We start from the raw sequence: 25,244 nt of genomic DNA on the forward strand, positions 1-25,244 counted from the left end.
TCTGCTTTCATCTTTCCTAAAAACTGCTCAGAGGTCACTCACCCAGTGCCTTGTCTTGGGCAGTGTCCTCTAGTCAACTAAGGATAAGAACAGGATGGGTATGGTGAAACCTTCCCAAAATACTCTGGCAACCTCTGGCCAAGCCAGGTGGGGAAGGTGCTGCAGGTCGAGTGGGCCCGGCCGCGATCCTCACCCTCCGCTCCGTGTTTCCTTCGCGCAGCCGTGCGGGTCGATGGGCTTTGACCGTCACTAGTGGGTTTCTCCGCCACCGTGCCTCGCATCCCCACTGATCCCATCCCCCTCCAGCCCACGGAGACCCAGGAGCGCACCGCCAAGCTCCACGCAGCAGGCGGGGTGGCCGTACCCGCGCTGTTGGGGGTGGCTGGGTGGGGACACCGCGCCGCGGGGTGGGGCCGGCCGGGCCGGGCCGGGCGGGGCGGGGCGGGACGGGACGGGACCGGGAGCGGCGGCGGCGGCGGCGGCAGCAGCAGCAGCAGCAGCAGCAGCAGCAGCATGCGGGACGCGCGGTTCAGGGACCACTTCTGGGTGAGCGGGGGGAGCGGGGTAGGACCCAGCCGGAGCCGGGGGGGTCACAGCTGGAAGCGGGGGTCACAGCTGGGGGCGGGGGATCACAGCTGGGGGCCGGGGGGGTCACCCCTCTCTGGTCAGAGTTGGCTCCAAAGCCGCCTTCGTGGTCCTTGAGTGCCTTTACCGGAGGCTCTGAGCATCCCCCGGCAGGCACTGCCCGTCCACGCGTGTCCTGAGAGCTGTGGCTGTGCAAGCTGCCCCATGCAGCCAAAATACGCCCTGGGGAGCTGCTGCTGCACTGCTGGAGGAAGTCGGTGCCGGGCGGAGGGTTTCATAATATTAATCGGTCAGCAGTGAACTACTTGCAGGCACCATGGCCAAAAAGTGTCCTTTGGTGTCGAGCTATTCCTGGACTAGGAGCGTGTTGCTCAGCGCGCTGCTGCCGAGTTGTGGAGGAGAAGCCACGGTTTCGGGGAAAGCCGCAATTTATTTTTTTTGAGTCTGAACTGTGCTTTTGGGAATGGAGAAGTGCTGAATAGCCACTTATCTGCTGCAGAGCATTGGTGCTGTGGCTGCTTGGTTCCTCTTGGTGTGTGGACCTTCGTTCCAGGTACTGCTAACCAGGAAATAAATTACAAAATTTTGGTTTTCGGGGCTGAAAATCCCTGTCTGTGAATGGCAGTGCTCAGGGTTTCCCAGATGATGCCTGGGAAGCAGCTCCCGTCTTGTAGGATTGGGTGAAGGTGCGTGGGCCCTGGGAGGAGTGGGTGCTGGGTTTGGGGCTGCTGCATGTTGTGGAATAAGAGGAGTAAATGCAGAGCACTGGGCTCACCCAGCATCATTAGTGTGTTATCTGGCATAGCGCCATCAAATATGTAAATCCCATATAGGTATTGAGCCCAGCTTGGAAAATAAAGCCAGCTTTGCATCTGGCAGCTGTTTCTCAACTATTTGTTGCCCGAGAAATTTCCACGGTGCTCCCTTTGCTTTGTAAATGTGCAGGAGGGGAGGGATGCGAGGGTGGTGGCAGCATCCCCCAGGCTGGGGGGAATAACTGATGCCGGGAGAGTTGAGTAGACATGGTTTGTCGTGCTTCGGTGGCACGTTGGATTGAAGAAGAGGTCCTCGCCATGGAGCTGGCTTCAGCTAGCACTGCCCAGTTTGTTCCTCTCCTGCTGCGGTGTGGTGCTTTTTGAGGAACCTGGAGGAGGGAGCTCAGTGGGAGAAAATACCAGGGCGGGAGCTGCCCCAAGCCCCGAAGGCGAGGAGGAGCCGGGACATTGCACGGGGCGCTCATGCCTGCCTGGTCCCTTTTATAGCAAACATGTCTAATTACTGAATAATCCTCTTGCTGAGCCCAAAACTATTGGCATTGCCAGGGATTTTGCTTGGCTTTTTCCTTTCCAAAGCCTGTGTGCTTCAACTCCCCCCTGACTGACATGCCTGGGGCGGAGGTTGGATGGGAGCGTGATGGATGTGACTCAGTGGAGAGATCGAGGCCCTGCTGTGGTGGTTTGGCCTATGGAAAAGGCAGGTACCACCCCAACCAGTCTCCACACCATGTACTGGTGACTGTGTATCAGCTGCAAGGGCGGGGGGGACGACACACGGATGAGAGATGGTCAGAAAAAAACAAATTTAGATGAGGTGCAGAGGGCTGCTTGTCTGGCTTTGGTTTGCTGTTAAGTGCTGTGAGAGAGTGTAAACTTCCTCCTGCGATTTTTTCCTCTTAGATTACTTTGCTTAAGCCAAAAAGGGAAGGAGAACTCTTAGCCAAAGCACGTGATTTCGCAGTGGTCAGGACAGCCTGATGGGAAAGGGGAGATTTTGAAAGGGCTCCAGGGGAGGGATACTCCAATTGATGGGACAAAGTCTAAAAATTAACCAAACCCCCCAAAAGCTGAGCTGTTTTTGGTGTTGCAGCTTTGAAACACAGCTGGTCATGAACGGTGACCGTACCTCGAATGCTGTGTTCAGTGTTGGGCCCCTCACTCCAAGAGAGACACTGAGGGGCTGGAGCGTGTCCAGAGAAGGGCAACGGAGCTGGGGAAGGGTCTGGAGCACAAGGCTGATGGGGAGCGGCTGAGGGACCTGGGGTTGTTCAGCCTGGAGCAAAGGAGGCTGAGGGGAGACCTCCTCGCTCTCTACAACGCCCTGAAAGGAGGCTGGAGAGAGGTGGGGGTCGGTGTCTTCTCCCAGGTAACAAGTGATAGGATGAGAGGAAATGGCCTCAAGTTGCTCCAGGGGAGGTTTAGACTGGATATTAGGAAATTTTACTTCACTGAAAGGGTTGTCAAGCACTGGAAGAGGCTGCCCAGGGAAGTGGTGGAGTCCCCATCCCTGGAGGTATTTAAAAGCCGTTTGGATGAGGTGCTTAGGGACATGGTGTAGTGGTGGTCTTGGTAGTGTTAGGTTTACAGTTGGACTTGATGATCTTAAAGGTCTTTTCCAACCTATACGATTCTGTGATTCTGTGACCACCCAGTTTCTTTGTGGGGACAAGCTGCAGCCCTGCCTTGCTCTGCCAGGGTGGCGGGGCTGTGCCTCAAGCCTCATCTGGAGACTGATTTAGCTTTAAACCCTGGCAGTTCTGGTTTCTTTGGTGGGTTTTTCTTTCTTTTCTTTTCATGTGTCTGTCTTTTCCTGCACTGGAACCTGGTCCCTGCTGAAGTTCATGGCGTGATGCTCATGATGCACTACGTTGGGAAAGCACATTGCGAGTTTGCTGTCTGCATTTGAGTTTGCTCTCTGCATTTGAGTTTGCTCATGCTCTTAGGTCTCAGCTCAAGATGATGAATTCCCTTAAATAAAGGGGTTTGCTCTTTTGCATCCTACCGCAGCTCCTGCTCACCCAGGGGCTGTGGTCCACAGATGCCCAAAGCTGCACGTGAGGGCAGGGAGGACCTTAAACCGGCATTGCCCAGAATGCCCCTGCTCATGTGACGCTCCCTCCTGCAGCCTGTGCTGCCTGCAGCTGCCTGCAAGAGCTGTGTAAAAATAAAAACACACCAAAGATCATGTTTGTTTCCTCTTACCCTGCCTGTAGTGATTGCCATGAGTTGAGCAAGTGTGGGGTTTTGTTTTCATTTGTTTTTGCAACTTGCTGTTCTTCTTTCATTATGTGAGGTCTCTTCTTTCACTTTAATAATTTTCTTGGTACGTGTTTGGTTCTCCCTAAGACTGTTCTTGCAGAGTATTTTGGGTAACCCAACAGCAAAGCTTTGGGTCTCATCATTCGGTCCTTGTAGGCACCTGTAAAACTATGTAGGAAAAATAGAAATTATGATAATGCTAAAACACACTTTAAGTCTGATCTATTGGCTAACAGCTTGCAACTTGGAGAGTGGATTCTCAGTCATTTTTCTTTTAAGGAAACAAAAGTAATAGCTCTGCTCTCTGCAGTGTGTTCCAAAGTGCATTAAGAAGAAGCATTTGGTAAAATATTTTAAAAAATAAGCAAATAATGCTGAAGACTGAGACCTGCTGACTCTCGCCGAGGTTGGTCTGGTCAAGCAATTTTTGAAAATAAGACTTAGGTATCTAAATCTTTTAGAAACTCCCAAATATTTATTTTTCACACCAAGAAAAAGTGATGCTGCTAAAACAATCCATGGCTCAAGGCAAGTCATCTGCAGTAAACACTGTACTGGCATATTTAATTTTCTAACAAAGCATGCAGCAAAGCATCTGAAAACACTTATTTCTTTCCCCCAACACATAGGAAAGAGCTATTGCATCTCTTTTTCCAATGGCAGTGTGCTGGTTTTGGCTGGGATAGTGTTAGTTTTCTTCAGAGCAGCTAGTATGGGGCTCTGTCTTGGATTTGTGCTGGAAACAGCGTTGATAACACAGGGATGTTTTAGTTGTTGCTGAGCAGTGCTTACACCGAGTCAAGGCCTTTTCTGCCTCTCACACCACCCCACCAGCGAGGAGGCTGGGGGTGCACAAGAAGTTGGGAGGGGCCGCAGCTGGGACAGCTGACCCCAACTGACCAAAGGGCTATTCCATGCCATATGACATCATGCTCAGCATATAAAGCTGGGGGAAGAAGAAGGAAGGGGGGGATGTTCGGAGTGATGGCATTTGTCTTCCCAAGTCACCGTTACGCGTGCTGGAGCCCTGCTGTCCTGGAGATGGCTGAACACCTGCCTGCCAATGAGAAGCAATGAATGAATTCCTTGTTTTGCTTTGCTTGCATGCACAGCTTTTGCTTTCCCTGTTAAACTGTCTTTATCTCACCCCTCGAGTTTTCTTACTTTTGCTCTTCCCATTCTCTCCCCCATCCCACCAGGGGGGAGTGAGTGAGTGGCTGTGTGGTGCTTAGTTGCCAGCTGGGGTTAAACCACGACAGGCAGAAACGAAGCGTGGGGGAAAAGAAATGCTTTGCCCCTCACTGCAGAGCAAGGGAGCGCTGGTGTCTGCAAAGGAACCTGCTACCACAGGTTATGGATGGTATTTTGTCAGAGCTGTGACTAGCTGTATTTCTTCTTCACTGCCGTGATTTTTTTTAGCCTCAAGAGGCTGTCCGGGGATAGACTCCTTTTTCTGCATCCCCACTGTTGGGGGATGGGGGGCTGCCAGCCCCGGGCTCCTGGGTTCATTCCCCAGCTGCTGACTCACGACGTGATGCTGGTTGGGCTGTTTCACTTCCCCTTAGCACTGCTTGTCCTTCTCTAAATGGGGACTGGCTTGGTGGAGTTTATTGGCAGCGTCATGAAATCCTCAGGTCGTCGTTTGAAAGGAGCAAGGTGGGGTTTGTGGGAAGAAGTAATTGCATTGAGGCGGGATGGTCCATTGCTTTCTGTGTCTCTGGGATGAGCAGGGTAGATGTGTTGGCACAGGAGGGAGGAAACGTCAAATGGAAAATTGTTGATCAAAAAGCTGCTTTTTGCAGGATGCCATTCTCAGGTGGGTGAATTTGCAGCGAGTCCTCTTCCTCCCTGCGATGAGTTTTGTCTGTCCTGTTGTACCCACCTGGTTATGGGATGGGGAGGAACTGCACCTCTTGCAGCATCTCCTGCTCCCCTCACCCTGCTCTCTGCAGGCACCAGCACAAGCATTTTTCTTGGTCTCAGCAACTTCTGCAGGACCCTGAGTGATTTTGAGGCTGTACTGACTGCAAGCAGGAATAGCACAGTCATTTATTGTTGCACGGTGTTTCTGACTACTAAAACAGACATACAGCTTATGCTGTGTTTCTCTGAGCAGGTAAGGCTGAGGAGAGATACTAAGAGCTCTGCATAAATAAAGATCTTTCAAGCGATGGTTCGTGAGCAGTGCAGTGCCCCAAACCTTTCATTTTTGGGAAGGTTGGGACAGACTCCTTGAGGGTAGGAAGGCTCTACAGAGGGATCTGGACAGGCTGGATCGATGGGCTGAGGCCAATTGTGTGAGGTTCAACAAGGCTAAGTGCTGGGTCCTGCACTTGGGTCACAACAACCCCATGCAACGCTACAGGCTTGGGGGAGAGTGGCTGGAAAGCTGCCTGGTGGAAAAGGACCTGGGGGTGTTGGTCGACAGCAGCCTGAATATGAGCCAGCAGTGTGCTCAGGTGGCCAAGAAGGTCAAGAGCATCCTGGCTTGTATCAGAAATAGTGTGGCCAGCAGGACCAGGGAAGTGATCGTGCCCCTGTACTCAGCACTGGTGAGACCATACCTCGAATACTGTGTTCACTTTTGGGTCCCTCACTACAAGAGAGACATTGAGGTGCTGGAGCATGTCCAGAGAAGGGCAACGAAGCTGGTGAAGGGTCTGTAGAGCAAGTCTTATGAGGAGTGGCTGAGGGAACTGGGGTTGTTTAGTCTGGAGAAGCGGAGGCTGAGGGGAGACCTTATTGCTCTCTACAACTACGTGAAAGGAGGTTGTAGAGAGGTGGGGGTTGGTCTCTTCTCCCAGGTAACAAGCAATAAGATGAGAGGAAATGGCCTCAAGGTGTGCCAGGGGAGGTTTAGATTGGATATTTGGAAAAATTTCTTAACCGAAAGGGTTGTCAAGCATTGGAACAGGCTGCCCAGGGAAGTGGTTGAGTCACCATCCCTGGAAGTATTTAAAAGACATGTAGATGTGGTGCTTAGAGACATGGTTTAGTGGTGGACTTGGCAGTGCTAGGTTAACAGCTGGACTCGATGATGTTAAGGGTCTTTTCCAACCTAAACAATTCTATGATTCTCCCATACCATTGGCTTTGTAGGGTGGTTTTCCATGTAAAGTGGGGTAGGAGATGGAAATGTCAAGCTCAGCAGCTTTCCTTTCAGTTGTGACTCACATAAGGTCATAACGTGATTTCAGATCACCCCTGGAGTGTTTTAGCCCCTCTTTTGGCTAAAAGTGCAAACAAAATTGAAAACATCACAAGCAGCACACAAATTCCTTCTCCTCATCGAGTCCATTGGTAGGATAGCACAAACCCAGGCAGCGGATCAGGAAGTGGGGGCACATCCTGCTGAGCCCCGCGGGCTCGGGAAACATCAGCTGCTGCTTTGTCACCTTGAAATCATCTGTTTGTAGTCCCCATGGGCTGTCCTCTAAATAGCACGTGGGCTCAGAGCTCTGCCCAGCGGGGAGGACCAGGACAGCCACATGCTGCAGGGTGGAAGGAGAGATGCTCATCCTCCTGCATCCCTCTGGTTGGGGAGAGCTTGGTGCAACTCCCCATGCTCCATACCTGCTTTTGGCTTAGTTTATTATGTGTTTAAATCTTGTGCTCTGTGCCCATGGCTCTGTGCTCGCCGTGTTGCCCTTCCTCTTTCATTGCTCCCTGCCAGCCCTGCCTTTGGGACGTCCCATGAGCAGTCATGCTGGTCCTTTTTATTCTTTCTGTGCCAACATCTGCCCAGAAGGGTGCTGCGAAGGCTGGTTTCGTGGCATACAACCCTGCCCAGCTCCTTCTGGGCCAGGAGCTCCTCCTGCCTGGAAGCAGCTCTTTTGGAAACCTCCACTGTTTCTGTTACCTCCCATGTTTTGTATAACACCTTGTACTGTGAGGTCTGGTCCAGCCTTGGGTGCTTAGGAAATACATACGTGCTAGAATTAAATCCTTCTACTGGAGGAGGAAGAGTGACAAAATAAAGAGCTTAGTGCACATTTTTGATGGATGGTCCCAATTTTTCCCCTGGCACTTCTGCCTGGCACAGTGAGCCCAAGTGTCCTAGGCAGTAGAGCAGGATGCAGGAGCCTTCAGGTGCCCCCTGACACGCAGCGATATGGGTCTGACTGCTCCGTCCTGCCTGGGCTTGCAGCAACCGACAGTTGTTCTCCGCATCCATTTTATTTCCTTTGAAACCGGGGATAGGAAGTCAAGTTAGGATGTTCCTGTGTTTTGCAACTGTAATGAAGACTGACTTCAGTGCAAGTGTGTTTCCTTTTTAACAGACCCAATTAGCAAAGACATGATGCAAACTGAGAACTGGTTGTGGGTTTATCAGTAATAAGCCCATTTTAGAGGGACGTTCGTGCTTTGTAAAGAAACAGAAACTGTATTGGTTTCTGCTTAGGTCCTGCTCCACAGTTCTCTCTTCCCGTGCATGCCACAGACGGAGCAAAGCTGATCTGGGATACCCGGGGATTTCCTGTGGGTCCCACTCCACCAGATTTCTGCTTCACTTCTTGCTTTCTGGCCACTGATGTTCAAGTCCTTGACTTGATGTTCAAGCCCACATAATTAAATCCTTCATTTATCACAAATACCAGCCCTGTTCCTCCTCATTTCTTGCACCAGGTATGAACTCCTGAGAAATTCCCCCTTCTGCTGCCCACACTTTCACGCCAGTTCTCTGCGTACTCTCATCCTAGCTTTGAACCATTTCCTGAATCTCTTCATCCTGCCATTATTCCTTTTCAAGCTTAATAACTGTTTGTGGCTTTTGCTTCCTTTCCCTGAGTTTCATATCTGCTCCTACCATTACTTCCTTTCTGCAGCCTCTTTCCCTGTATTTTTTGCTCCCATACATGCTGTTCTATGCAACACCAACTGGTCCTCTTTGCAGAAGACGACAGGTAGCACCTTCTGCTCAGCTCCCTGCATCTGCTTCAGTCTTCTTCCAGTGAAGGAGAGCTCATGGTCAGATCATCTCTTTGTATTATCATAGCACTTAGGAGCCCTGCTCTTGGTCCAGGTCTCCAGGGTGGTAAATCCTCAACAGTCATAGGGCAAAAATCCATTTTTTGTCCTAAGGTGCTTCCAGGCATGGGTATGAGGAAAGAATGGAGTAGAGTTAGTCAACCTTCATCCTAGCCCACCTACATCATTGCTGCATGTATCTTTTTTTTTTTTTAATAAGCATCAGTACAATATATGTTTTAAAGAAGTAATTCAAAGGAAAGCACTGATCCTTCAGAAGTCTATGGGAACTGTGAGTGGCACTGCAGGGCTGAGAGCCCTGGGTTGGAAGATGGGACTTGGCCCCGTGCTGTGGGTGGTGGAGGCAGGACCTCTCCATGGCTGTTTTCTGGGGAGTGAAGAAGCTAGCCCTGTGTGATGTGTTGGAGGGCATACAGCAGTGGTGGGGGAGGACCTGGTACTTAGGGAAATGATCTTTGCAGTGGTGTTTTGAATTGATGCGAGTGGGACAGGGTTGCTTTTCTCAAGGCCAAAGAGAAGGCTGTTGCAGCAGCGGTCATTGGGTGCATCCATACATTGCTGTGGAGGCAGCAAGGGAAGCCCATAGCTGAGCCAATCCCATGCAGAAAGGTCTGCTAAATTCACCTCCAGCCCAGATGCAGGTTCCCACAGCCAGATGTGAGGGTGATGCCCAGAATAGTGCAAGTCAATACTAACCAAGATCCATCTCCATGTCTGCAGAAACTGGGAGGAGTAGTAGTAAGACGGGCTGTATCTAGAGACTTGGAGGATTTTTAGTGTTTGATTTCATTAAGTTAGAGCTGACAGCTAAGCTCCTAGGAGGAGATGCCATGTGCCATGGGGCCAGCTGTGCTTAGGCCGGGGGGAGCAATAGGATGTGGTAGGACTGAGCTCTTCTGTTTTCTGTAAGTCATCAAAGTGCCTTGTCCCAAATTCCCACCATTGTTCTCATTCTGGAGCCTCTCCCACCCCTAAAAGAATCTGCACTCTGGCAGATGATTATTTCACATGTATGGCAGGATGTCAGACACTTTGATTTACAGTCTTCTCTAACAGACTCCATTTTCAAAGAAGTGCATGAGGGTTTTGCTTCCTCCCCCATAACCACTATTAAATAATCCACATTGAGAAATCTGACTTAAATTAAAGATCTTATTTCATAAAGACACACTTGCACACTTGCTCCCAGCTGAGCCATTGCTTGTGCAGATGCCGTTGGAGGTGGCAGTGGCTGTGGACTGCACTGATGGGGACGTGGCTCCTGTTCTTGTGTTCTCAGAGTACAGATCTGACAAGCACAGTTGGCTACGACAGCATCATTCAACATCTGAATGACGGCAGGAAGAACTGCAAAGAGTTTGAAGACTTTTTGAAGGAAAGGTATGGAGCTGCCTCTGAAAATGGGTTGGGTTGAACCTGGGAAGTGAGGTGGTAGCACTACTTCTACTCCTTGTATTCCCAGTTTGGTTTCTGTCACATTTAACTGTCCACTATGTTAAAACACCTTTGATTGTTGACTGATGAGGAACTTGTTTTCTTACACTGTCCTTTCCTTGCATGGCTGGTGCTGTGGTATGAAGTCCATGCCCAGGAATCCTCAGCTGCGAGGCAGTGATGGTGCCCAGGGCTTGATGCTCACATTTTGAACTGTCTGTTAAAAAGAAAGAGGAATCAGGAGCAGTTTAATAATTCAGTATTACATGTTGCCAGACATCTGTACTGATGTGTTTGCAGCTGTTGGTGGCCTGCTCAGGCCACACGCTCTCCCATGAAGTTCACCTTGCAGTTCAGCTTGCAGAAAATCAGGTGAAGACCTTGGTATAGGAGAGGCACAGCTTTGTCCTGAATCTGTCTTTGTACATTATGGATAGCCCACAGATTTTATGTTAAAGTAGTACCATTAGATAGTGCATTTATTAATCAGAGAATATGGCCTAAGTAGAGGTTCTGTGGCTACAAAGGCACAACTGAGATGGTCTGGTCATGTACTTTGACTTTATGGTTCACCTGGTTAGCAGTAGCTAAATATGAAGAGTGCTGTAGAACAACCCTGAATTAATGTAATTTTGGTATTGAGAACTGGAGAAAACAAACCTCTGAATAAAAGACTTGGTACAAAACAGCCTAGAACAAAGGTAATAGGGATGAAGAGGCGGAGAACCTGCAGTTAAAAGTGTCTAATGCACCTACATCTGTCTAAGCTGTAATCACATGTTCCAGGAAAATTTGGGCTTTCCAGCTGCCCAAGGAACCATCCGCTGAACCGAGAACCATGTCCCACTTATCTGTGACAACGGAGAGAGTGCAAAAAGCCTTCTCCACACCCTGTGCCCCATTCCTCTTTGCTGTTGAAGGAGGTGTAGGTTCCCACTGATGTGTCTAGCCAGGAAGAGATTAGAGGCTGGACCTGGACTTGCTACTGGCACCCCTCTCTGAACATGGCCCAGTTCTCCATGTACAGCATGACTGTTACATGGCCTCAGCCATGGAGAACATGCCTGTTCAATTTGATGCTTTGTCTCAAAAGGAAATTCACAGGAATATTGTTAGATAGAGGAAAAAGATCAATTTATAATCCTTATTTTTTCCATTTCCCTACAAGCTTTGGAGTTTTGAAGAGTTAAGTTAGGTGAACCCCACTGCCAAATTCTAAAAATCAACAGCATAGGCATCTGCGTTAGAGATACAGGCATTTTAGGAAGCTATTTAATTTATCCAGTAGACCTCCTAGTGCAAGCCTCTAGCAGTACTTGTTTCTCTCCACTGGCTGCAGACAGCTAGGGCAGCTTGCCCAGATGGAGATATCTACATTTGACCAAGCAAGTCCAGCCCTGGTTGTCTGTACAGATTTCAAAGCAACTGCAGAAAGCTGGTTGTTCTTCAACTGCAACACATAGGCTTTCTTTTTCCCCACCTCTTTCTTCCAAGAGAGAAGGACAATACGATCTCTCAAAGGTGTTATTTATGTTACCTAACAAGATGTGGCCTCTTCTTCAGGTGTTCTCCCTAAGGACCAGAGGCAGGCAGGAGAGAGTACCTATTGCCTCATTTTTAAAAGTCCTGAAGAGCTGAAATGGCCCAGATGAGCTTTGGGGTGCATGTATGGTGGCTGAGTGATCTTTGAGGTGCCTACTCCCTTCTGTCACATTTGGTTTAAATCAGTCAAATCAGATTCAAAAGTACTTTGTGTGGATGGACCGACAGATGCTGATGGCCGAGATGCAGAAAATGTGTGATTGCACAAGCCTTGTTCCCATAGGAAACTGAGCTAAAAACTACTCAGGTGACTCACCTGGCTGCATCTACCCACCAGCTGCGCTGGCTGCTTAGTCCTCCATCTCCAGCAGAGGTGGTCCTTGCACCCATTGGCCATGGGGAGATGGGGAGAGCAACACATTGGGACCACAGACACAGCAAAACAAAGTGTTTTCACTAAAAAGGCTGTTGGGTAACTGCAAACAACAGTCTTCCTTCAGCCAACTGTCCACAGTTCATTTGCAGCAGGTCAGAAGATAGGGAGGATGTTAAGAGTGGGTCTTGGCCTCTGCTGCAAACAAGTATCAGTTTCTGAAATGAGAACTTCCTCTCATTTCTCTCTTTCCTCAGCAGGGCAACTATAGAAGAAAAATACAGCAAAGAGCTCATTAACTTGTTGAAGAAGAAGCCCTGTGGGCAGACGGAGCTGAAGTAAGTTCACAGTCCTGTGTGTGTTTTGCTTTTATGGGTGTCCTTACTTGGAGCAATGAAGGAGAAAGAAGGAGGCTGAGAGAGACAAAACAGTGTTGAAATGTGATTGGGACACTACCAGAAGATGATCTGAAATCGGTCTTGTGAATGAACAGTGCAGTTGGATTGGCCTTTGCCAATAAATGAGTTGGACTCCACCAAGTTTCCACCAGCTGTAGACTAACCAAAGCATCGTGGATGCTCAGGCGAGACATGGGCTGGCGGTTCAGCAGAGGGCTGAGGATCATGAGACCTTGGGTCTGCTCCTGACTGTTTTTGTGACCAGAGGGAAGTACAGGTACTTCCTTGACTCAAACCATGCAAATCTTCAAAGCCCAGTGTGTTACCACCCCGCAGGGGTGCTGTGGCTGCTGCGGTTGGCTCCATGAGTGGGTCTCCATTTCCCCAGTGACCCTTGGCACCTTCTGCTTCCTGCTTTGTTTCTGTACTTTATACATGCCCGGTCTGATATTCTGTGATAATTTATTTACAGTTTTATATTGAGGTGTCACATAAAATGTTTCAGAAATCTTCATCGTACAATATTAATAGGGAGAAAAGTTCCCTGCATTTCCAACCACTGGCCAATGCACCATGTAGAAGGTGTTCATATGTCCCAAATGATACTTTTAGGAGGTTGCCTGAAACATTTGCCATGAAAGCTGGGATTTTCAAGAGCATCCAGTGTTCAGAAAGATGTAAAGTAGATCTCAAACCAAGTGAGCTGTTATACTTGCCAAGAGGGAAAAAGCTGGAAGTGTAAAGAGGGTAAATAAACCTACTTCGAGCTGCTTTGGCCAGCATTGAGTGAGGGACTTGCTATCTGGTTTGGGAGAGGTGCTCTGCTGATGCCTGCACCTGGCCATACTTTCCCACTCTTTTTAATGCTCTGCCTGTTTTTCAGCACGCTGAAGAGATCCCTGGATGTTTTCAAGCAACGTAAGTAATTCTTCTGACAAACACAAGTTTGTCAGGGCACTTGGCAGCGCCAAAGCCTGCAGGCAGCTGCTTGGGAAGAAAATAGCAGAGAAACCTCCAAAACAGCGCAATGCTGGGGTCAGGCATAGGCTGTCCTCCTGGCCAGGCTCATTCCAGCATGTGGGGTTTGGGATGGAGCGCTCTAGGGCACGGGTGGGAGAGGAGACCCACGGGGTGTCCCTTTGGGGATCTCTTGGGCTTTCATGGCTGGCTGCAGCTCAGAGGTTGTGCTTGCGTTGTACATCAGAAGCTGTGCATGTGAAGATCAGCTGGAGTTTGTTGGGCCGGCTCGCCTTGCCCTCTTCACATACATATGCAGTAATTGGAGCATCTAAAAGATGATGCTTTGGCCACCTTATATTGTCCCTTCATTGCCATGTGTCACAGCTCAGCAGGGTACAGGCAGCCAGCATCCCTACCCTGAGGGCTAGCACTCTGCTATCCTGTGCTGAGTCCACCCTCCACCCCAGCCAGGTTTGTCTGCTGCCCTGTACCTTGGAGGACCTCCCTGACAAGGCTCTGCCCTCACAGCAGCTCACTATTAATAGCTGCGGGTTTGGAACAGCTCTGGGGGCTGAATCGTGAGCTACAGTTTGGCTTAGCTCCCTTGATAAGCTTGCTGGGGTGGTGTTTCACGGTATGGCTGCTCACCTTCAGCAAAATGAGCCTGAGACTTTTTTAGCATTAGTTTTCCTGTGCCCCAATTTCGTTGTCTGCTAGCCTGGGGCAATGCTTCCTTCAGACAGCCGCTTCAGGGTGCGATGTGTTGAAACGTGTCTGAATTCATCTGGATGAGGGGGAGATGTGACTGTGCTTGTTTGAATAACTTCTCTTGATATGAGTTTTCTTAAACTGAAGGGCAGGCCCCAGCAGGACTGATCCTGAATAGCTCCTTACATAGGCAAGCACTGCTTGGAGGCTGTTTCAAAAGTGCTGCTGAATGTATGTGTTTCTGCAAGGGGATGCATGATGTGGGGTCTCTGGGTCACTTTGATGTCAGCTACAACAGTTGACTTGAGCAACAGAGTCTTAGGAATATATATATATTTATATATTTAATTTTTTTTCTTTGCAGAGATGGAAAATGTGGGGCAAGGTCACATCCAGCTGGCGCAAACCCTTCGGGAGGAAGCAAAGAAAATGGAGGACTTCAGGGAAAAGCAAAAACTGCATCGGAAAAAGGTCAGGCACCACAGGAGCACACGCCTTCGCCGCAGGGCGCTGATCCTGCCCCAGCGATGGGGTGCTCCTGGCTGGTGTCTCCTGCCGTGCCTCAGCCCCCTCCGTGTTCCCGGTGCCTGCTGCTGCCAGGAAGTCCTGAGCTCCTTCCTACATGTTGCAACCGTGTTGGTGAACTGTGCGGCAATCTGCGACTTCCTTCTTCTCACTGCCGTGTCTTCTCCTTTGGGTGCCTTTTGGGGCCAGCTATAGCAGGGACTCAGCTCCAGGGATGCCAGCCTCAACCAGGAATGTTTTTAAAACATATATATAGTGCTGTATGATCTCCATAGGGTCTGCTAAAATTGGCAAGCCTTTTAACTTCTTCTGGCTTGAGACTCCTTTGTCTGGAAAATGAGGGGAAACTGCTAGAACCAGGGGCTGGTTTGGACCTAGCAGAGGGGAGTGGGCTTCCCAATTTTGCCAGACCCTATGGAGATGATACAGTACTATATATTGCTAGGATTTCATTTGTAGAGCTCCTTTGCATACACAAGTGGAGGCTTAGATACATGCATAAAAGATGGGTTTTGTGGAGATGCTTTGGGTGGATGAAGGTCCTTAAACCTATCTCAGTCTGGTCCATGCCTCTTCCTTTCCGAAGCCATGTAGTCCATCCTGGAGCTTCAATGGTCAGTGATGTGCTGAGTCCAGGTCTGTTGTCTTCACAGATAGAGCTGATAATGGAGGCGATTCACAAAAACAGGAATTTGCAGTACAAGAAGACCATGGAGGTAAAGCAAATGTGCTGCTGTTTCTTGCCATATGGGTTAACGCTACTAACATGCACACCGCTGGGGCAGACTTAAATGCGAGGGTCTTCCTCCTTTGCTGCAACTCTCTACATTGTGTCTGCACGAGTGGTATGCCGGGTGTGCTCAGAAAAACTGAAGAGTACGCCAGGGACATGGCCGGTGGTAGCCTTGCAGTGTGATTTAGATGTCACGGACTTGATTGCCATGAGCTTTTCATCCCAAACAAAGAGCAGCTTGTCTTGTGAGGTCGGTTTTGCCCAGGCATTAGGGCATCTGGGACCTTGCGTGCCGTCCCCTGCTCTGCTGGCAGCCTGTGCCCACCTCTTCACTGGTGGGCTGTGCTTTCCTCCAAAGCCTCCCGTGTGAGCTGTATTTGCATCTTGTTGCTTGCTGACACGCTCCTGCCGTGTTTGGTGGCTCTTCTAGGCCAAGCGGCTCTATGAGCAGCGCTGCAGGGATAAGGATGAGGCAGAACAGGCTGTGCACCGCAACGCAAACCTGGTGACGCAGAAGCAGCAGGAGAAGGTACGGAGAGGGGGGTGGCCGTGGGGCAGGGGGAGAAAGGGGTGTCTCTTCTTGCAGCTCTCCTGCCCCATGGCTCTCCTCCCAGCTCTGGGTTTTGGGGTGAGACGGGAGGGCTGATGATGTTCCTTGGTGTCATGGTTTAACCCCAGCCAGCAACTGAGCACCACACAGCCGCTCGCTCACTCCCCCCACAGTGGGATGGGGGAGAGAATCAGAAGAGTAAAAGTCAGAAAACTCGTGGGTTGAGATAAAGACAGTTTAATAGGGAAAGCAAAAGCCGTGCACGCAAGCAAAGCAAAGCAAGGAATTCATTCACTACTTCCCGTGGGCAGGCAGGTGTTTAGCCATCTCCAGGAAAGCAGGGCTCCATCACGCGTAACAGTTACTTGGGAAGACAAACGCCATCACTCCGAACATCCCCCCCTTCCTTCTTCTTCCCCCAGCTTTATATACTGAGCATGACGTCATGTGGTATGGAATAGTCCTTTGGTCAGTTTGGATCAACTATCCTGGCTGTGTCCCCTCCCAGCTTCTTGTGCACCTGGCAGAGCGTGGGAAGCTGAAAAGTCCTTGAGTAGTGCAGCAACAACTAAAACATCTCTGTATTATCAACACTGTTTTCAGCACAAATCCCAAACATAGCCCCATACAAGCTACTATAAATAAAATTAATTATATCCCAGCCAAAACCAGCACATTCTCCACCCCTTATTCCATACCATTTATGTCATGCTCAGGTCTCACACTATCCAATACATTCTCATTACCCACCGTCACCCTTCCCATCCTTTGATATAATACACACATATCATTCCCTTAGTCTATGGACCACCCCTATAAAATGTCTGTAAAATGTCCATAAATGTCCACAAGATGTCCACTGAGTTCATTTAGTCCATGACTTTGGGCTCCATCTGTTATGGTGGTCACTCAGGACAGGAGAGGTGGTGTGTTGCTTGGAGTTATTGGGCACCAAAGCCAGCTCAGGTCAGGTCACTGCTGCACTTGCACTGCTTCTTGTAAGGCTTCTCCTCCATTTGTTCAGGTGGTTCCGGCTGTAGTAATTCCTATAACATGCAACTCAAATCATGGGTTACAACAATTTAAAGGTATATCCATTACAATCTCCACCCCTGGTCCCTTTGTGCCAGGATATCCTGGCACAAGGGTTTAACATTGCAATGAACTCCTCCCCGTGCCTATGCTCCAGCTTGGACTTATCCACAGAATGTAGTCCCTTCAGAAGTAAACTTGCTCCAACATGGACTTCATCTACAGCCACAGATGCTTCGAGGTGCACCTTATCCAGTGTGGACTTATCCTTGGGCCACAATCCCTTCAGAGGTATACCTGCTGTGGCACAGACATAACCATGGCCACAGACGTTTCAAGATATACCTGCTCTGGCATGGGCTTATCCATGGGCACAGATGCTTCGGGGTGTCCTGCTCCCACGTGGATTCATCCACAGGTCACAGTCCCTTCGACTCGAGTTCACACTGGAGTTCCAGCCTGTCCGGTACAGCAGCACAGAAACAGCAGCAATGCCCTGGCCATCTGCCAGCCCAGGCACATCGCCATTGCTGTTATCAAAATGTTCCCAGGCACAGCAGCCTAAGATGATCAGCAGTACAGCAGCACGGCAAGCAGCAAAAGCAAAAAGCAGCCACTAATGAGCCCTAGACTCCAATATACAGTAAGGCAAGCAAGCCCCATGGCAAGCACAGGAGCCTACTGATTAATAGTTTAACAGCAATAACAGCTATAAATTCTATCTATCTGGCACATTCCAATCAAATCTGTCATTATCTCAAACCCTTTGAGCCCCACGTTGGGCGCCAAAAAGGACTGTCGTGGTTTAGCCCCAGCCAGCAACTAAGCACCATGCAGCCGCTCGCTCTACCTCTGGTGGGATGGGGGAGAGAATCGGAAGAGCAAAAGTAAGAAAACTCGAGGGGTGAGATAAAAACAGTTTAATAGGTAAAGCAAAAGCCGCGCACACAAGCAAAGCAAAGCAAGGAATTCATTCACTACTTCCCATGGGCAGGCAGGTGTTCAGCCATCTCCAGGAAAGCAGGGCTCCATCACGCGTAATGGTTACTTGGGAAGACAAACGCCATCACTCCGAATGTCCCCCCTTCCTTCTTCTTCCCCCAGCTTTATATACTGAGCATGACGTCATGTGGTATGGAATAGCCCTTTGGTCAGTTTGGATCAACTATCCTGGCTGTGTCCCCTCCCAGCTTCTTCTGCACCTGGCAGAGCATGGGAAGCTGAAAAGTCCTTGACTAGTGCAGCAACAACTAAAACATCAGTGTGTTATCAGCACTGTTTTCAGCACAAATCCCAAACATAGCCCCATACTAGCTACTATAAAGAAAATTAACTCTATCCCAGCCAAAACCAGCACACCTGGTTGGGCTGCAGTGCCATCGGTGATGCACCAGGGCTCTCCTCTACCTTTCTTCTCTCTCCCATTTTTGGCAGCTGTTTGTGAAGCTGGCTCAGACAAAATCGGCTCTGGAGGACTCTGGTGAGCATGGAACTGCAGCGTTTGAAGGGCGAGGGGAGCGTTTCCCCAGGGCAGGGTCTTGTGAAGCCATGGGATGGCTCTTGGGTGAGCTCCAGCTCTTGGGTCAGGGATGGCTCCTCAGAAACACGTGCCCAAGACACTTAGAGGTGGACACCTGCCCTGGAGAAGCCTGCATGGCTCCACCAAGGCTGCTCCCACCATTTCCCTGTGGCAGGACCCTCCGCCTCGCTGTGCGGCTCTGCGTCCCCTTGCAGTGCCCACCCACAGCCGAGCCTCAGGCATTACTGCTGCTTTCTCCCTGATGCCCCAGCCATTTCAGGCTTCACATGTTATCTTCTAGCAAAGGGGTTTTTTAAATGAATGTTAATCAGATGACAATATGATTTCTCTCACAGACAGGAGTTACCAGCAGAGCATTACCACACTGGAGAAGATCCGGGAAGAATGGCAGAAAGAGCACATCAAAGCTTGCGAGGTAAATGCCCCAGAATGCCTTCATGTGGCAGCATGGTCCTCTGGATGTCCATCTCCTTGCTGCGGGGGTCAGGGATAGTGCAGATTTGCCTTCTCTGTATTCCTCTGGAAGGTGTTGCAGCTAAGCTTGCGTGTGTCTCATGCTTGGCTTCTGGATTCAACATCCCACAACTTTCAGGTTTCCACTCTTTTTAAATTTTTTTTCTTCCACCACCTTTTAAAATTGACAGAGTCAATGCACTAACTAGTGACATTTTTGCACATTACCTGCGTGCACGTTTGGCGTGGCCATCATCTTGAACAGTCACAGTCATGGTCACCTCTGCACACCTGGCGACTCAAGGCCAATACGTGCTATAGCTGCAACACCCCCCAGCAGACTCTGAAACTCTGAAAGACTTTAAATTACTTTGCAGCAGAGGCAGGTGGTGAGTTGGGGATGCAGGCTGGGTGAAGCCATCCCCATGCACCAGGAGCCCTTCACCTGGTGCATGTGATAGTGTGGGAATCCCTCCGAGTTGTTGTATCAGCCTAAAGCAGACTGTCTCATAGTGAAGTGGTTTAGAAAGGATTTCTAGCATGTGCTGGGTAAGTCCAGAGCTGGTGGCGAGAGGACCATGTAGCTGCTCTGCTGCTGACCTGTGTCTTGCAGCCGCCTGTGATCTGTGACCGAGGGATGGACAGAGACTGCAGAGATCCGTGTTTTATCCCAGGTCTGCTGCAAGCTTGCAAAAGGTCTTCCCATCCCCAGCCATGCCAATCCCTTCCCAAGCTATTTCTCCTCAGGCCTCTAATTTACTTTTTCCTTTTGAAATGGAATTTGCTGTCTGTTTTGTGTGGTGTGCATTGGTGTCTCAGTGCTGGTGTGCTTTTGGTGTCTGGGGTCTCCAAAAGCCTCTCTGATGGTGGGGCGTGGGAAGCAGTAGTTTCAGTTCCGCAGATGGATCACATGGAGGTTTTCCCCTTGGTGTGTTGCAAAGGTCATAACTGATAACAAGTGCATATGTACACTTGGGATGAAAGGTTATCTTTCATGGAAATGAGTAAAAGCATGTGAAATTGAGGTATACCAGACAGATTTCAAAATACTTGGGTTTAAATCTGCATGGGAAAGGGCTAGGCAGGAAAGAGGGAGAAGAGCAGCCAGTCAATGCACCTCTGTTTTCATACATCCCCAGTGCTTTTTTATTGCTCCATACCTGTGGGAGGGAAGTAAGCTGGGACTGCAGGACCACAGGGTGCCTAGGGAACATGCACTGCCTTTAGAAGCTGGCTTGGTCTCCCCAGAGAGAGCGGTGTGCCAGGTGACCCCTTCCACATCGGTCCTGCAGACCTTCCTGAGCTTAACACTCATCTTTGAAATACCTGGTTGCATAGAGGGATGATTTCTCCTCTGGATGAGCTGGAGGACTCATGGTTTCCATGTTTCCTGCAGGAGACCACCACCACCTGCGTCTCACTGAGGACAGTCATCTTTGTAGCGGCACTTGGGGATGAGAAACATTCAGGATAGAAGAGATTTGCTCTCGTTTTAAAGATGTTAGGGCCGTTTTGTCTGTGTTGTTACAGTTCTTTGAGACTCAGGAGTGCGAGCGGATCAACTACTTCCGCAATGCCCTCTGGCTTCACGCCAACCAGCTCTCCCAGGACTGTGTCCAGAATGATGAAGTAAGTCAAATGAAAATCTTAATTTTTCTGTTTGGAAAGCAAAGCCCAATTTGCTTTCCTGTGCACCGAGCTGTGTTATGTCCGAGTTGGGCTGTGGCCTTTGATCGGCCACCAGACACCAGCACGAGCGTGCAGACAGAAGGTTCTGGCCAGAGCTCTTGCAGATGAGGTTGCCTCTGGGATTCCCATGTTTTTTGAGGGTGATAAAACACTGGAACAGGTTGCCCAGAGAGGTGATAGATGCCCCATCCCTGGAAACATTCAAGGTCAAGTTGGATGGGGCTCTGAGCAACCTGATCTAGTTGAAGATGTCCCTGCTCATTGCAGGGGGGTTGGACTAGATGACCTTTAAAGATCCCTTCCAACCCAAATCATTCTATGATTCTATGATTCTATGATTCTATGATTCCCCTACCATTGAAGCTTGTGTCCTGGGTGAGCATTGGGCTTTCACCCCATGTGTGATAAACAATTGGAAAAAACCCTCTTGTTTTTTGACCTGATGTATAGAAATGCTTTTTATTTCCCTTTTGCAGAAATATGAGGAAATCCGCAAGAGTTTAGAAATGTGCATCATTGAGAAGGATATTGATTTTTTTGTAAATTTACGCAAAACTGGAAGTTTGGCCCCAGGTAAGAGCTCAGTACAATCTCACAAAATAGTGGTGACTTCCTTGTACTCCTCGTGGAGCTGCTGCTCTGATCAGCATCAGTCTGGATGCAAAAAACATGGATTTTGCAACATCCCTCCTTTCATTCACTAGCATGCAGCACTAGTCTCTGCCACTTATCACCAGCTCCTGAAGATAATCTCCCCTTTCTGTAACTTTTAATTTCCTGAGAGAGGAAAGACTTAGCAGCTCAATGTTGGTGTTGACAAGCAGTTTATGCTTGTAAAAGGTCTGTACTTTACTATTGTTAACTTTTCCTAGCTCCTGTTGTTTATGAAAACTACTATAATACACAGAGAAATGCAACTCCTGTGAGAAGTATGGTTCCTGCACCTATATCAAGGTAAGGGACATAACATGTACAATTGCAATTGCTATTGCAAATGATGCTCTCCCCCCAAAAAAAAGGTATATTTTGTTGCTTTCAGTCTTGTTGGAGGCTTGACTTGGGAGTATTAGTGGAAAATATTTCCCATGCTATGTAGTCCATCACTCTCCACAGCAGGAGTTATGCCAATGTGCTGCCTATTATAAGCTCTTCAAGGACCACCTCAAGCCCAGTCAGAGGTTTTTGCTCCCCCTTTTGGGGTTATTTCTCCCTTCTCGTGGGTGGCAATATTATTCTGAAAGTGCTAGGTGGTGAGGGTGTGCTCATTTTTTCTTGTGACAAGCCTCTTCCAGAAGTCCTTTGCATTGAGGTGAGCAGCTGTGGTACTCGGACAGCAGAAAAGCAAGGCAGTTTCATGTCTTGCTCTCTCTAGGAACAATCTGAGCTCCCTTTTAGAGCAGCCTTTGATACCAAAATGAAACCTTCTGGGCTTCCCTGCATGGTTCTCTGTGGTCTGTCTATCTGAGGAGAGATGGATCAGTTAAAAGCATGTGTGGGTAGAGGGAGGAACAGCAGAGCTGTTTCAGAGCTGAATTCACTCCTCTGGGTTAATTCAGAGCTGAATTCACTCCTCTGGGACAGAAGCTGGGCAGGGAGGACAGGGTGAAGGATGCTTCTGCCAGGGGGAAGATGAGGATTCAGGGCCAAAGACTCTTGCTAAAGATGAGTGTGCCACTTTGGCTGTCATGTCAGGAGAGGAGTCACCACCAATTATGGCTTCCTGATGTCTCACTCTGGGCAAAGGCATGCAAAAAGGCATGCCCTGAGGCCCACTTGTGAATGTTTCCCCAACTTAGTGCTTTTTGGTTACTTTTTCCTCTCACCCACTGTATCAACTTCAATTCCTGTATTTGCCAAGCAGGCTGTTGGTGGTGAGCCCACCATGACATGCCTTGGTACCAGGTCTCCATAAAGCCCAGGCTGGCCAAACCTCTTGCCCTCCCACCAGCTCTGGGAGGGCAGTTGGGGAGCACAGAGCCAGAGCAATGGGAGTCCTGTGGCCATGCAGATCCTCAGCTCTGTGTTTCCTTCTGTGCAGGAGGGCACCTCTACCCACCCCGACCAGCGCGCCAGGTGAGTTACTTGCTTTATGGGGTTTCTGGCCCCACAGAGGAATTCTGCGCTTGCTCTTCCCCATCAGATCACGAGCTTTAGCTCTCTAAAGGGATTGCTTTAGATGAAGCTCCTGCTCTAAGTCCGGTCGCCACAGAAAGATGCTGGGAAGTTGGGCGCTGACTTTGGAGGCAAGGTTTGACACAGGAGAAGTTCTGATCAAAGCCCTGCGTGTAGGCATTTCTGAAGCTTAAGGATGTCTAAGCTTGGGATCCCACCTGCCTCTGCAGTTCGGGCCCTTCTCTGCTTCAGCAGCACGAGCTGTATCATTCCCAGTGACACTTTAGTGATGGGATACTGTAGTTGGCCTCAGTAAAATGAGGCCCTGCTTTGGCTCTTGGGCATATCAAGTCATCTCTTTGAGTCTCATCCCCCCTACCTCCCATCCCTTTAACACAGGTGGCCGGTGCATGATGTTTCTGTCCTGCATGAAGTCTCATAATGAGCACTTCTCATGAGCAGACCTAATTTTTTTGTGCTCTGTGTTTCAGGTGAGCCTGATTACGCCACAGTTGACGGCTACAGCTTGTTACATCACTAATAGCCACAGTAAGTACTCACATTTGATAAAGAAAGGATTTAATATGAGATGCAGCTACACAGAGGAGGTACAGTGGAGAAAGAAAGGCCACCAGTTAAGGGATGACATTTTGTGGTGACCAACTGGGAGTGATGATCACATCAGCCCTCCTGTTGCTTGTCTGAGCTGGAGCTGTGGTTTAGATGCTGTCAATCATGTTCTGTAGGTTCTCCAGACAGAAGACACCGTTCGTCTGGCCAGTGTGGCAGAGGTGGTGTTTCCAGTTATTCCCAGCCACAGAGAGCTGAAGTGCTTCTCCGTTTTATGAAAGTATTTGAGGACTCTGATAATTATTTGTACATTCAGAAAGTGCCTACTAAAAATCTGTGCCTTTGATCAGCAAACTCCTTGGATGGATATCCCATCTTCAAACTTAGGGGAAGAAAAGGAATATAAGCAATGGACCTGGACACAGGGCGATCTTCTGTGTCAGAAGAAGTTTTTTATTTGAAATTCTTCTAAAGTGCAGCCATCTGGGAGAGGCTGGAGCTTCCCACGCTCCAGATAACTAGAGAAGTCATATGGGCTGAGAGGAGTGTTGCAATGCTTTAGGCACGCTGGCTTGTGTTGAAGGCATATGTATCCCACTCAGATCTCAAGGTTATATTTTTGCCTGTTTCTAAAGTCTTTCCTTAATGGTGATTAAACTTGTAATTTAGATTTGATTTCAGTCATGTCTCTCAGGGAGCTTACTTAGAGGAGCACCAACCATGGAGGAGACCATGGGTCTGGCTTAGCTGTAGATGTGCTCCAGGCTTAAGCACTGATACTGAAGCTGATTTGCAGCTTGCCTGGTGCAGCAGTCTACAGCACAGCTACCTCGCGAGAGGCTGTGTCACCACAAACCTGCTGTGAAGTCCTGCATCCTATAGCGTCGTTGAGGATCTGAAGGAAGTTGGTCAGCTCTTCCAACCACCTCTCCAATGAGGGGATTGCAGTTTTTTAGGCTCATGGTATAGCTTGTCCCTGGTAGGCTCTGGAGACCCCCATTTGATTAACTTCTGGGAATCCCTGAACTTGGACTCATTCTGGCTATGCGCCATTGGAAACAAACCATTGGCCTGGAGCCATGAAACTAATTTCCTGACCAGGTCTCCTCAAAATGCCCTTTTTGTTAGTGTATATATGATTATGGCTTTGATTCAGAAGCTCATATGCCTCAGGGCTGCTGGTCTCTCTGAAGTCCCTGTGTACAGGGTTGCTTAACAGCTCCTCAGTGCCTTATGACACTGGACACGGGGACACAGGACATGGTGACCAGCACACAAGTTAGCTGTCTAAACCTGGTGCCAGGTGACTAACTTCAGAGCAACAGGAATTGCTAGTTGTATGATGTTCTTCAAGCTGAATCTGCATGACTTCAGTGTGTGCCTACGGCCACCGGTCTCCAGCGCTTTTACTGTATTTCCTTGTGCGGAGAAGATCATGGTGAGCTTTAACATCTGTCCTGCTGCATTATAATAAACTGTGCAAAGTGCATGTCAAGGTATCAGTTGTCCTATTTTATTTCTGAAAGAGCAAGTGTACAAATATTCTTCTGAAGGAGCCTGCTGTAGTCCTAGTTCTTTAAATACATATTTTAAAAGTAAGTTTTGAGACTCACATGCTGGATATGTTTTTTTTTTTAAAGGTTGTCACATTCACTTTCTGTCGGGGCTAGGGCTGGTACACCTTCAAAGCACCCTAGGATGTTCGGGTGGTGTGAGTTGCCTCTTCTGGAATGAAGCCTACAAAAGCATATCCTTGCTCAGCTTTTATTTCAGTATTTGCTCAGTACCAAGACAGTTGTGGGAGAGAACTCACCAAGGAAGGCTGGCATGAGAACAAGTACTTGTGATTAGCCATGAACTGCAGACCATGGAGGACTGTTTCCCCTGGAAGAGTAACTACTCTACAATACATTGCACAGTTTATTGGGATTTTTCAGTGGACAGAGCACAATAGATGGTGTTAAGCTCTTCTGGATGCAGAGGTCCCCAATGAGGCTCCAACTTGGCTTGCACATT

General features: G+C 49.0%; 1 protein-coding gene across 1 annotated transcript; it reads left to right on the forward strand.

Annotated features, from left to right (window-relative positions):
• Nucleotides 1-464: 464 nt before the first annotated feature.
• PSTPIP2 (proline-serine-threonine phosphatase interacting protein 2) lies at nt 465-24,771 on the forward strand. Its single transcript, XM_072859107.1, has 15 exons — nt 465-546; nt 9,889-9,989; nt 12,219-12,296; nt 13,240-13,274; nt 14,389-14,495; nt 15,203-15,265; nt 15,713-15,811; nt 18,299-18,344; nt 18,740-18,819; nt 20,388-20,486; nt 21,023-21,119; nt 21,419-21,500; nt 22,585-22,619; nt 23,150-23,207; nt 23,405-24,771. The coding sequence occupies exons 1-14, from the start codon at nt 514-516 to the stop codon at nt 23,197-23,199; spliced, it is 1,005 nt and encodes a 334-aa protein (XP_072715208.1). The 5' UTR covers nt 465-513; the 3' UTR covers nt 23,200-23,207; nt 23,405-24,771.
• Nucleotides 24,772-25,244: the final 473 nt, after the last annotated feature.

This window comes from Ciconia boyciana, chromosome 4, assembly GCF_034638445.1.
Source record: "Ciconia boyciana chromosome 4, ASM3463844v1, whole genome shotgun sequence".
In the NCBI taxonomy this organism is placed as follows: Eukaryota; Metazoa; Chordata; class Aves; order Ciconiiformes; family Ciconiidae; genus Ciconia; species Ciconia boyciana.

Excerpts from the sequence above, each read along its gene's own strand:
- PSTPIP2 (XM_072859107.1), top strand. The coding sequence starts at position 514 with ATGCGGGACGCGCGGTTCAGGGACCACTTCTGG. Across the intron at positions 21,120-21,418 it reads AACTGGAAGTTTGGCCCCAG|CTCCTGTTGTTTATGAAAAC; the intron begins GTAAGAGCTCAG and ends AACTTTTCCTAG. Across the intron at positions 21,501-22,584 it reads GTTCCTGCACCTATATCAAG|GAGGGCACCTCTACCCACCC; the intron begins GTAAGGGACATA and ends CCTTCTGTGCAG.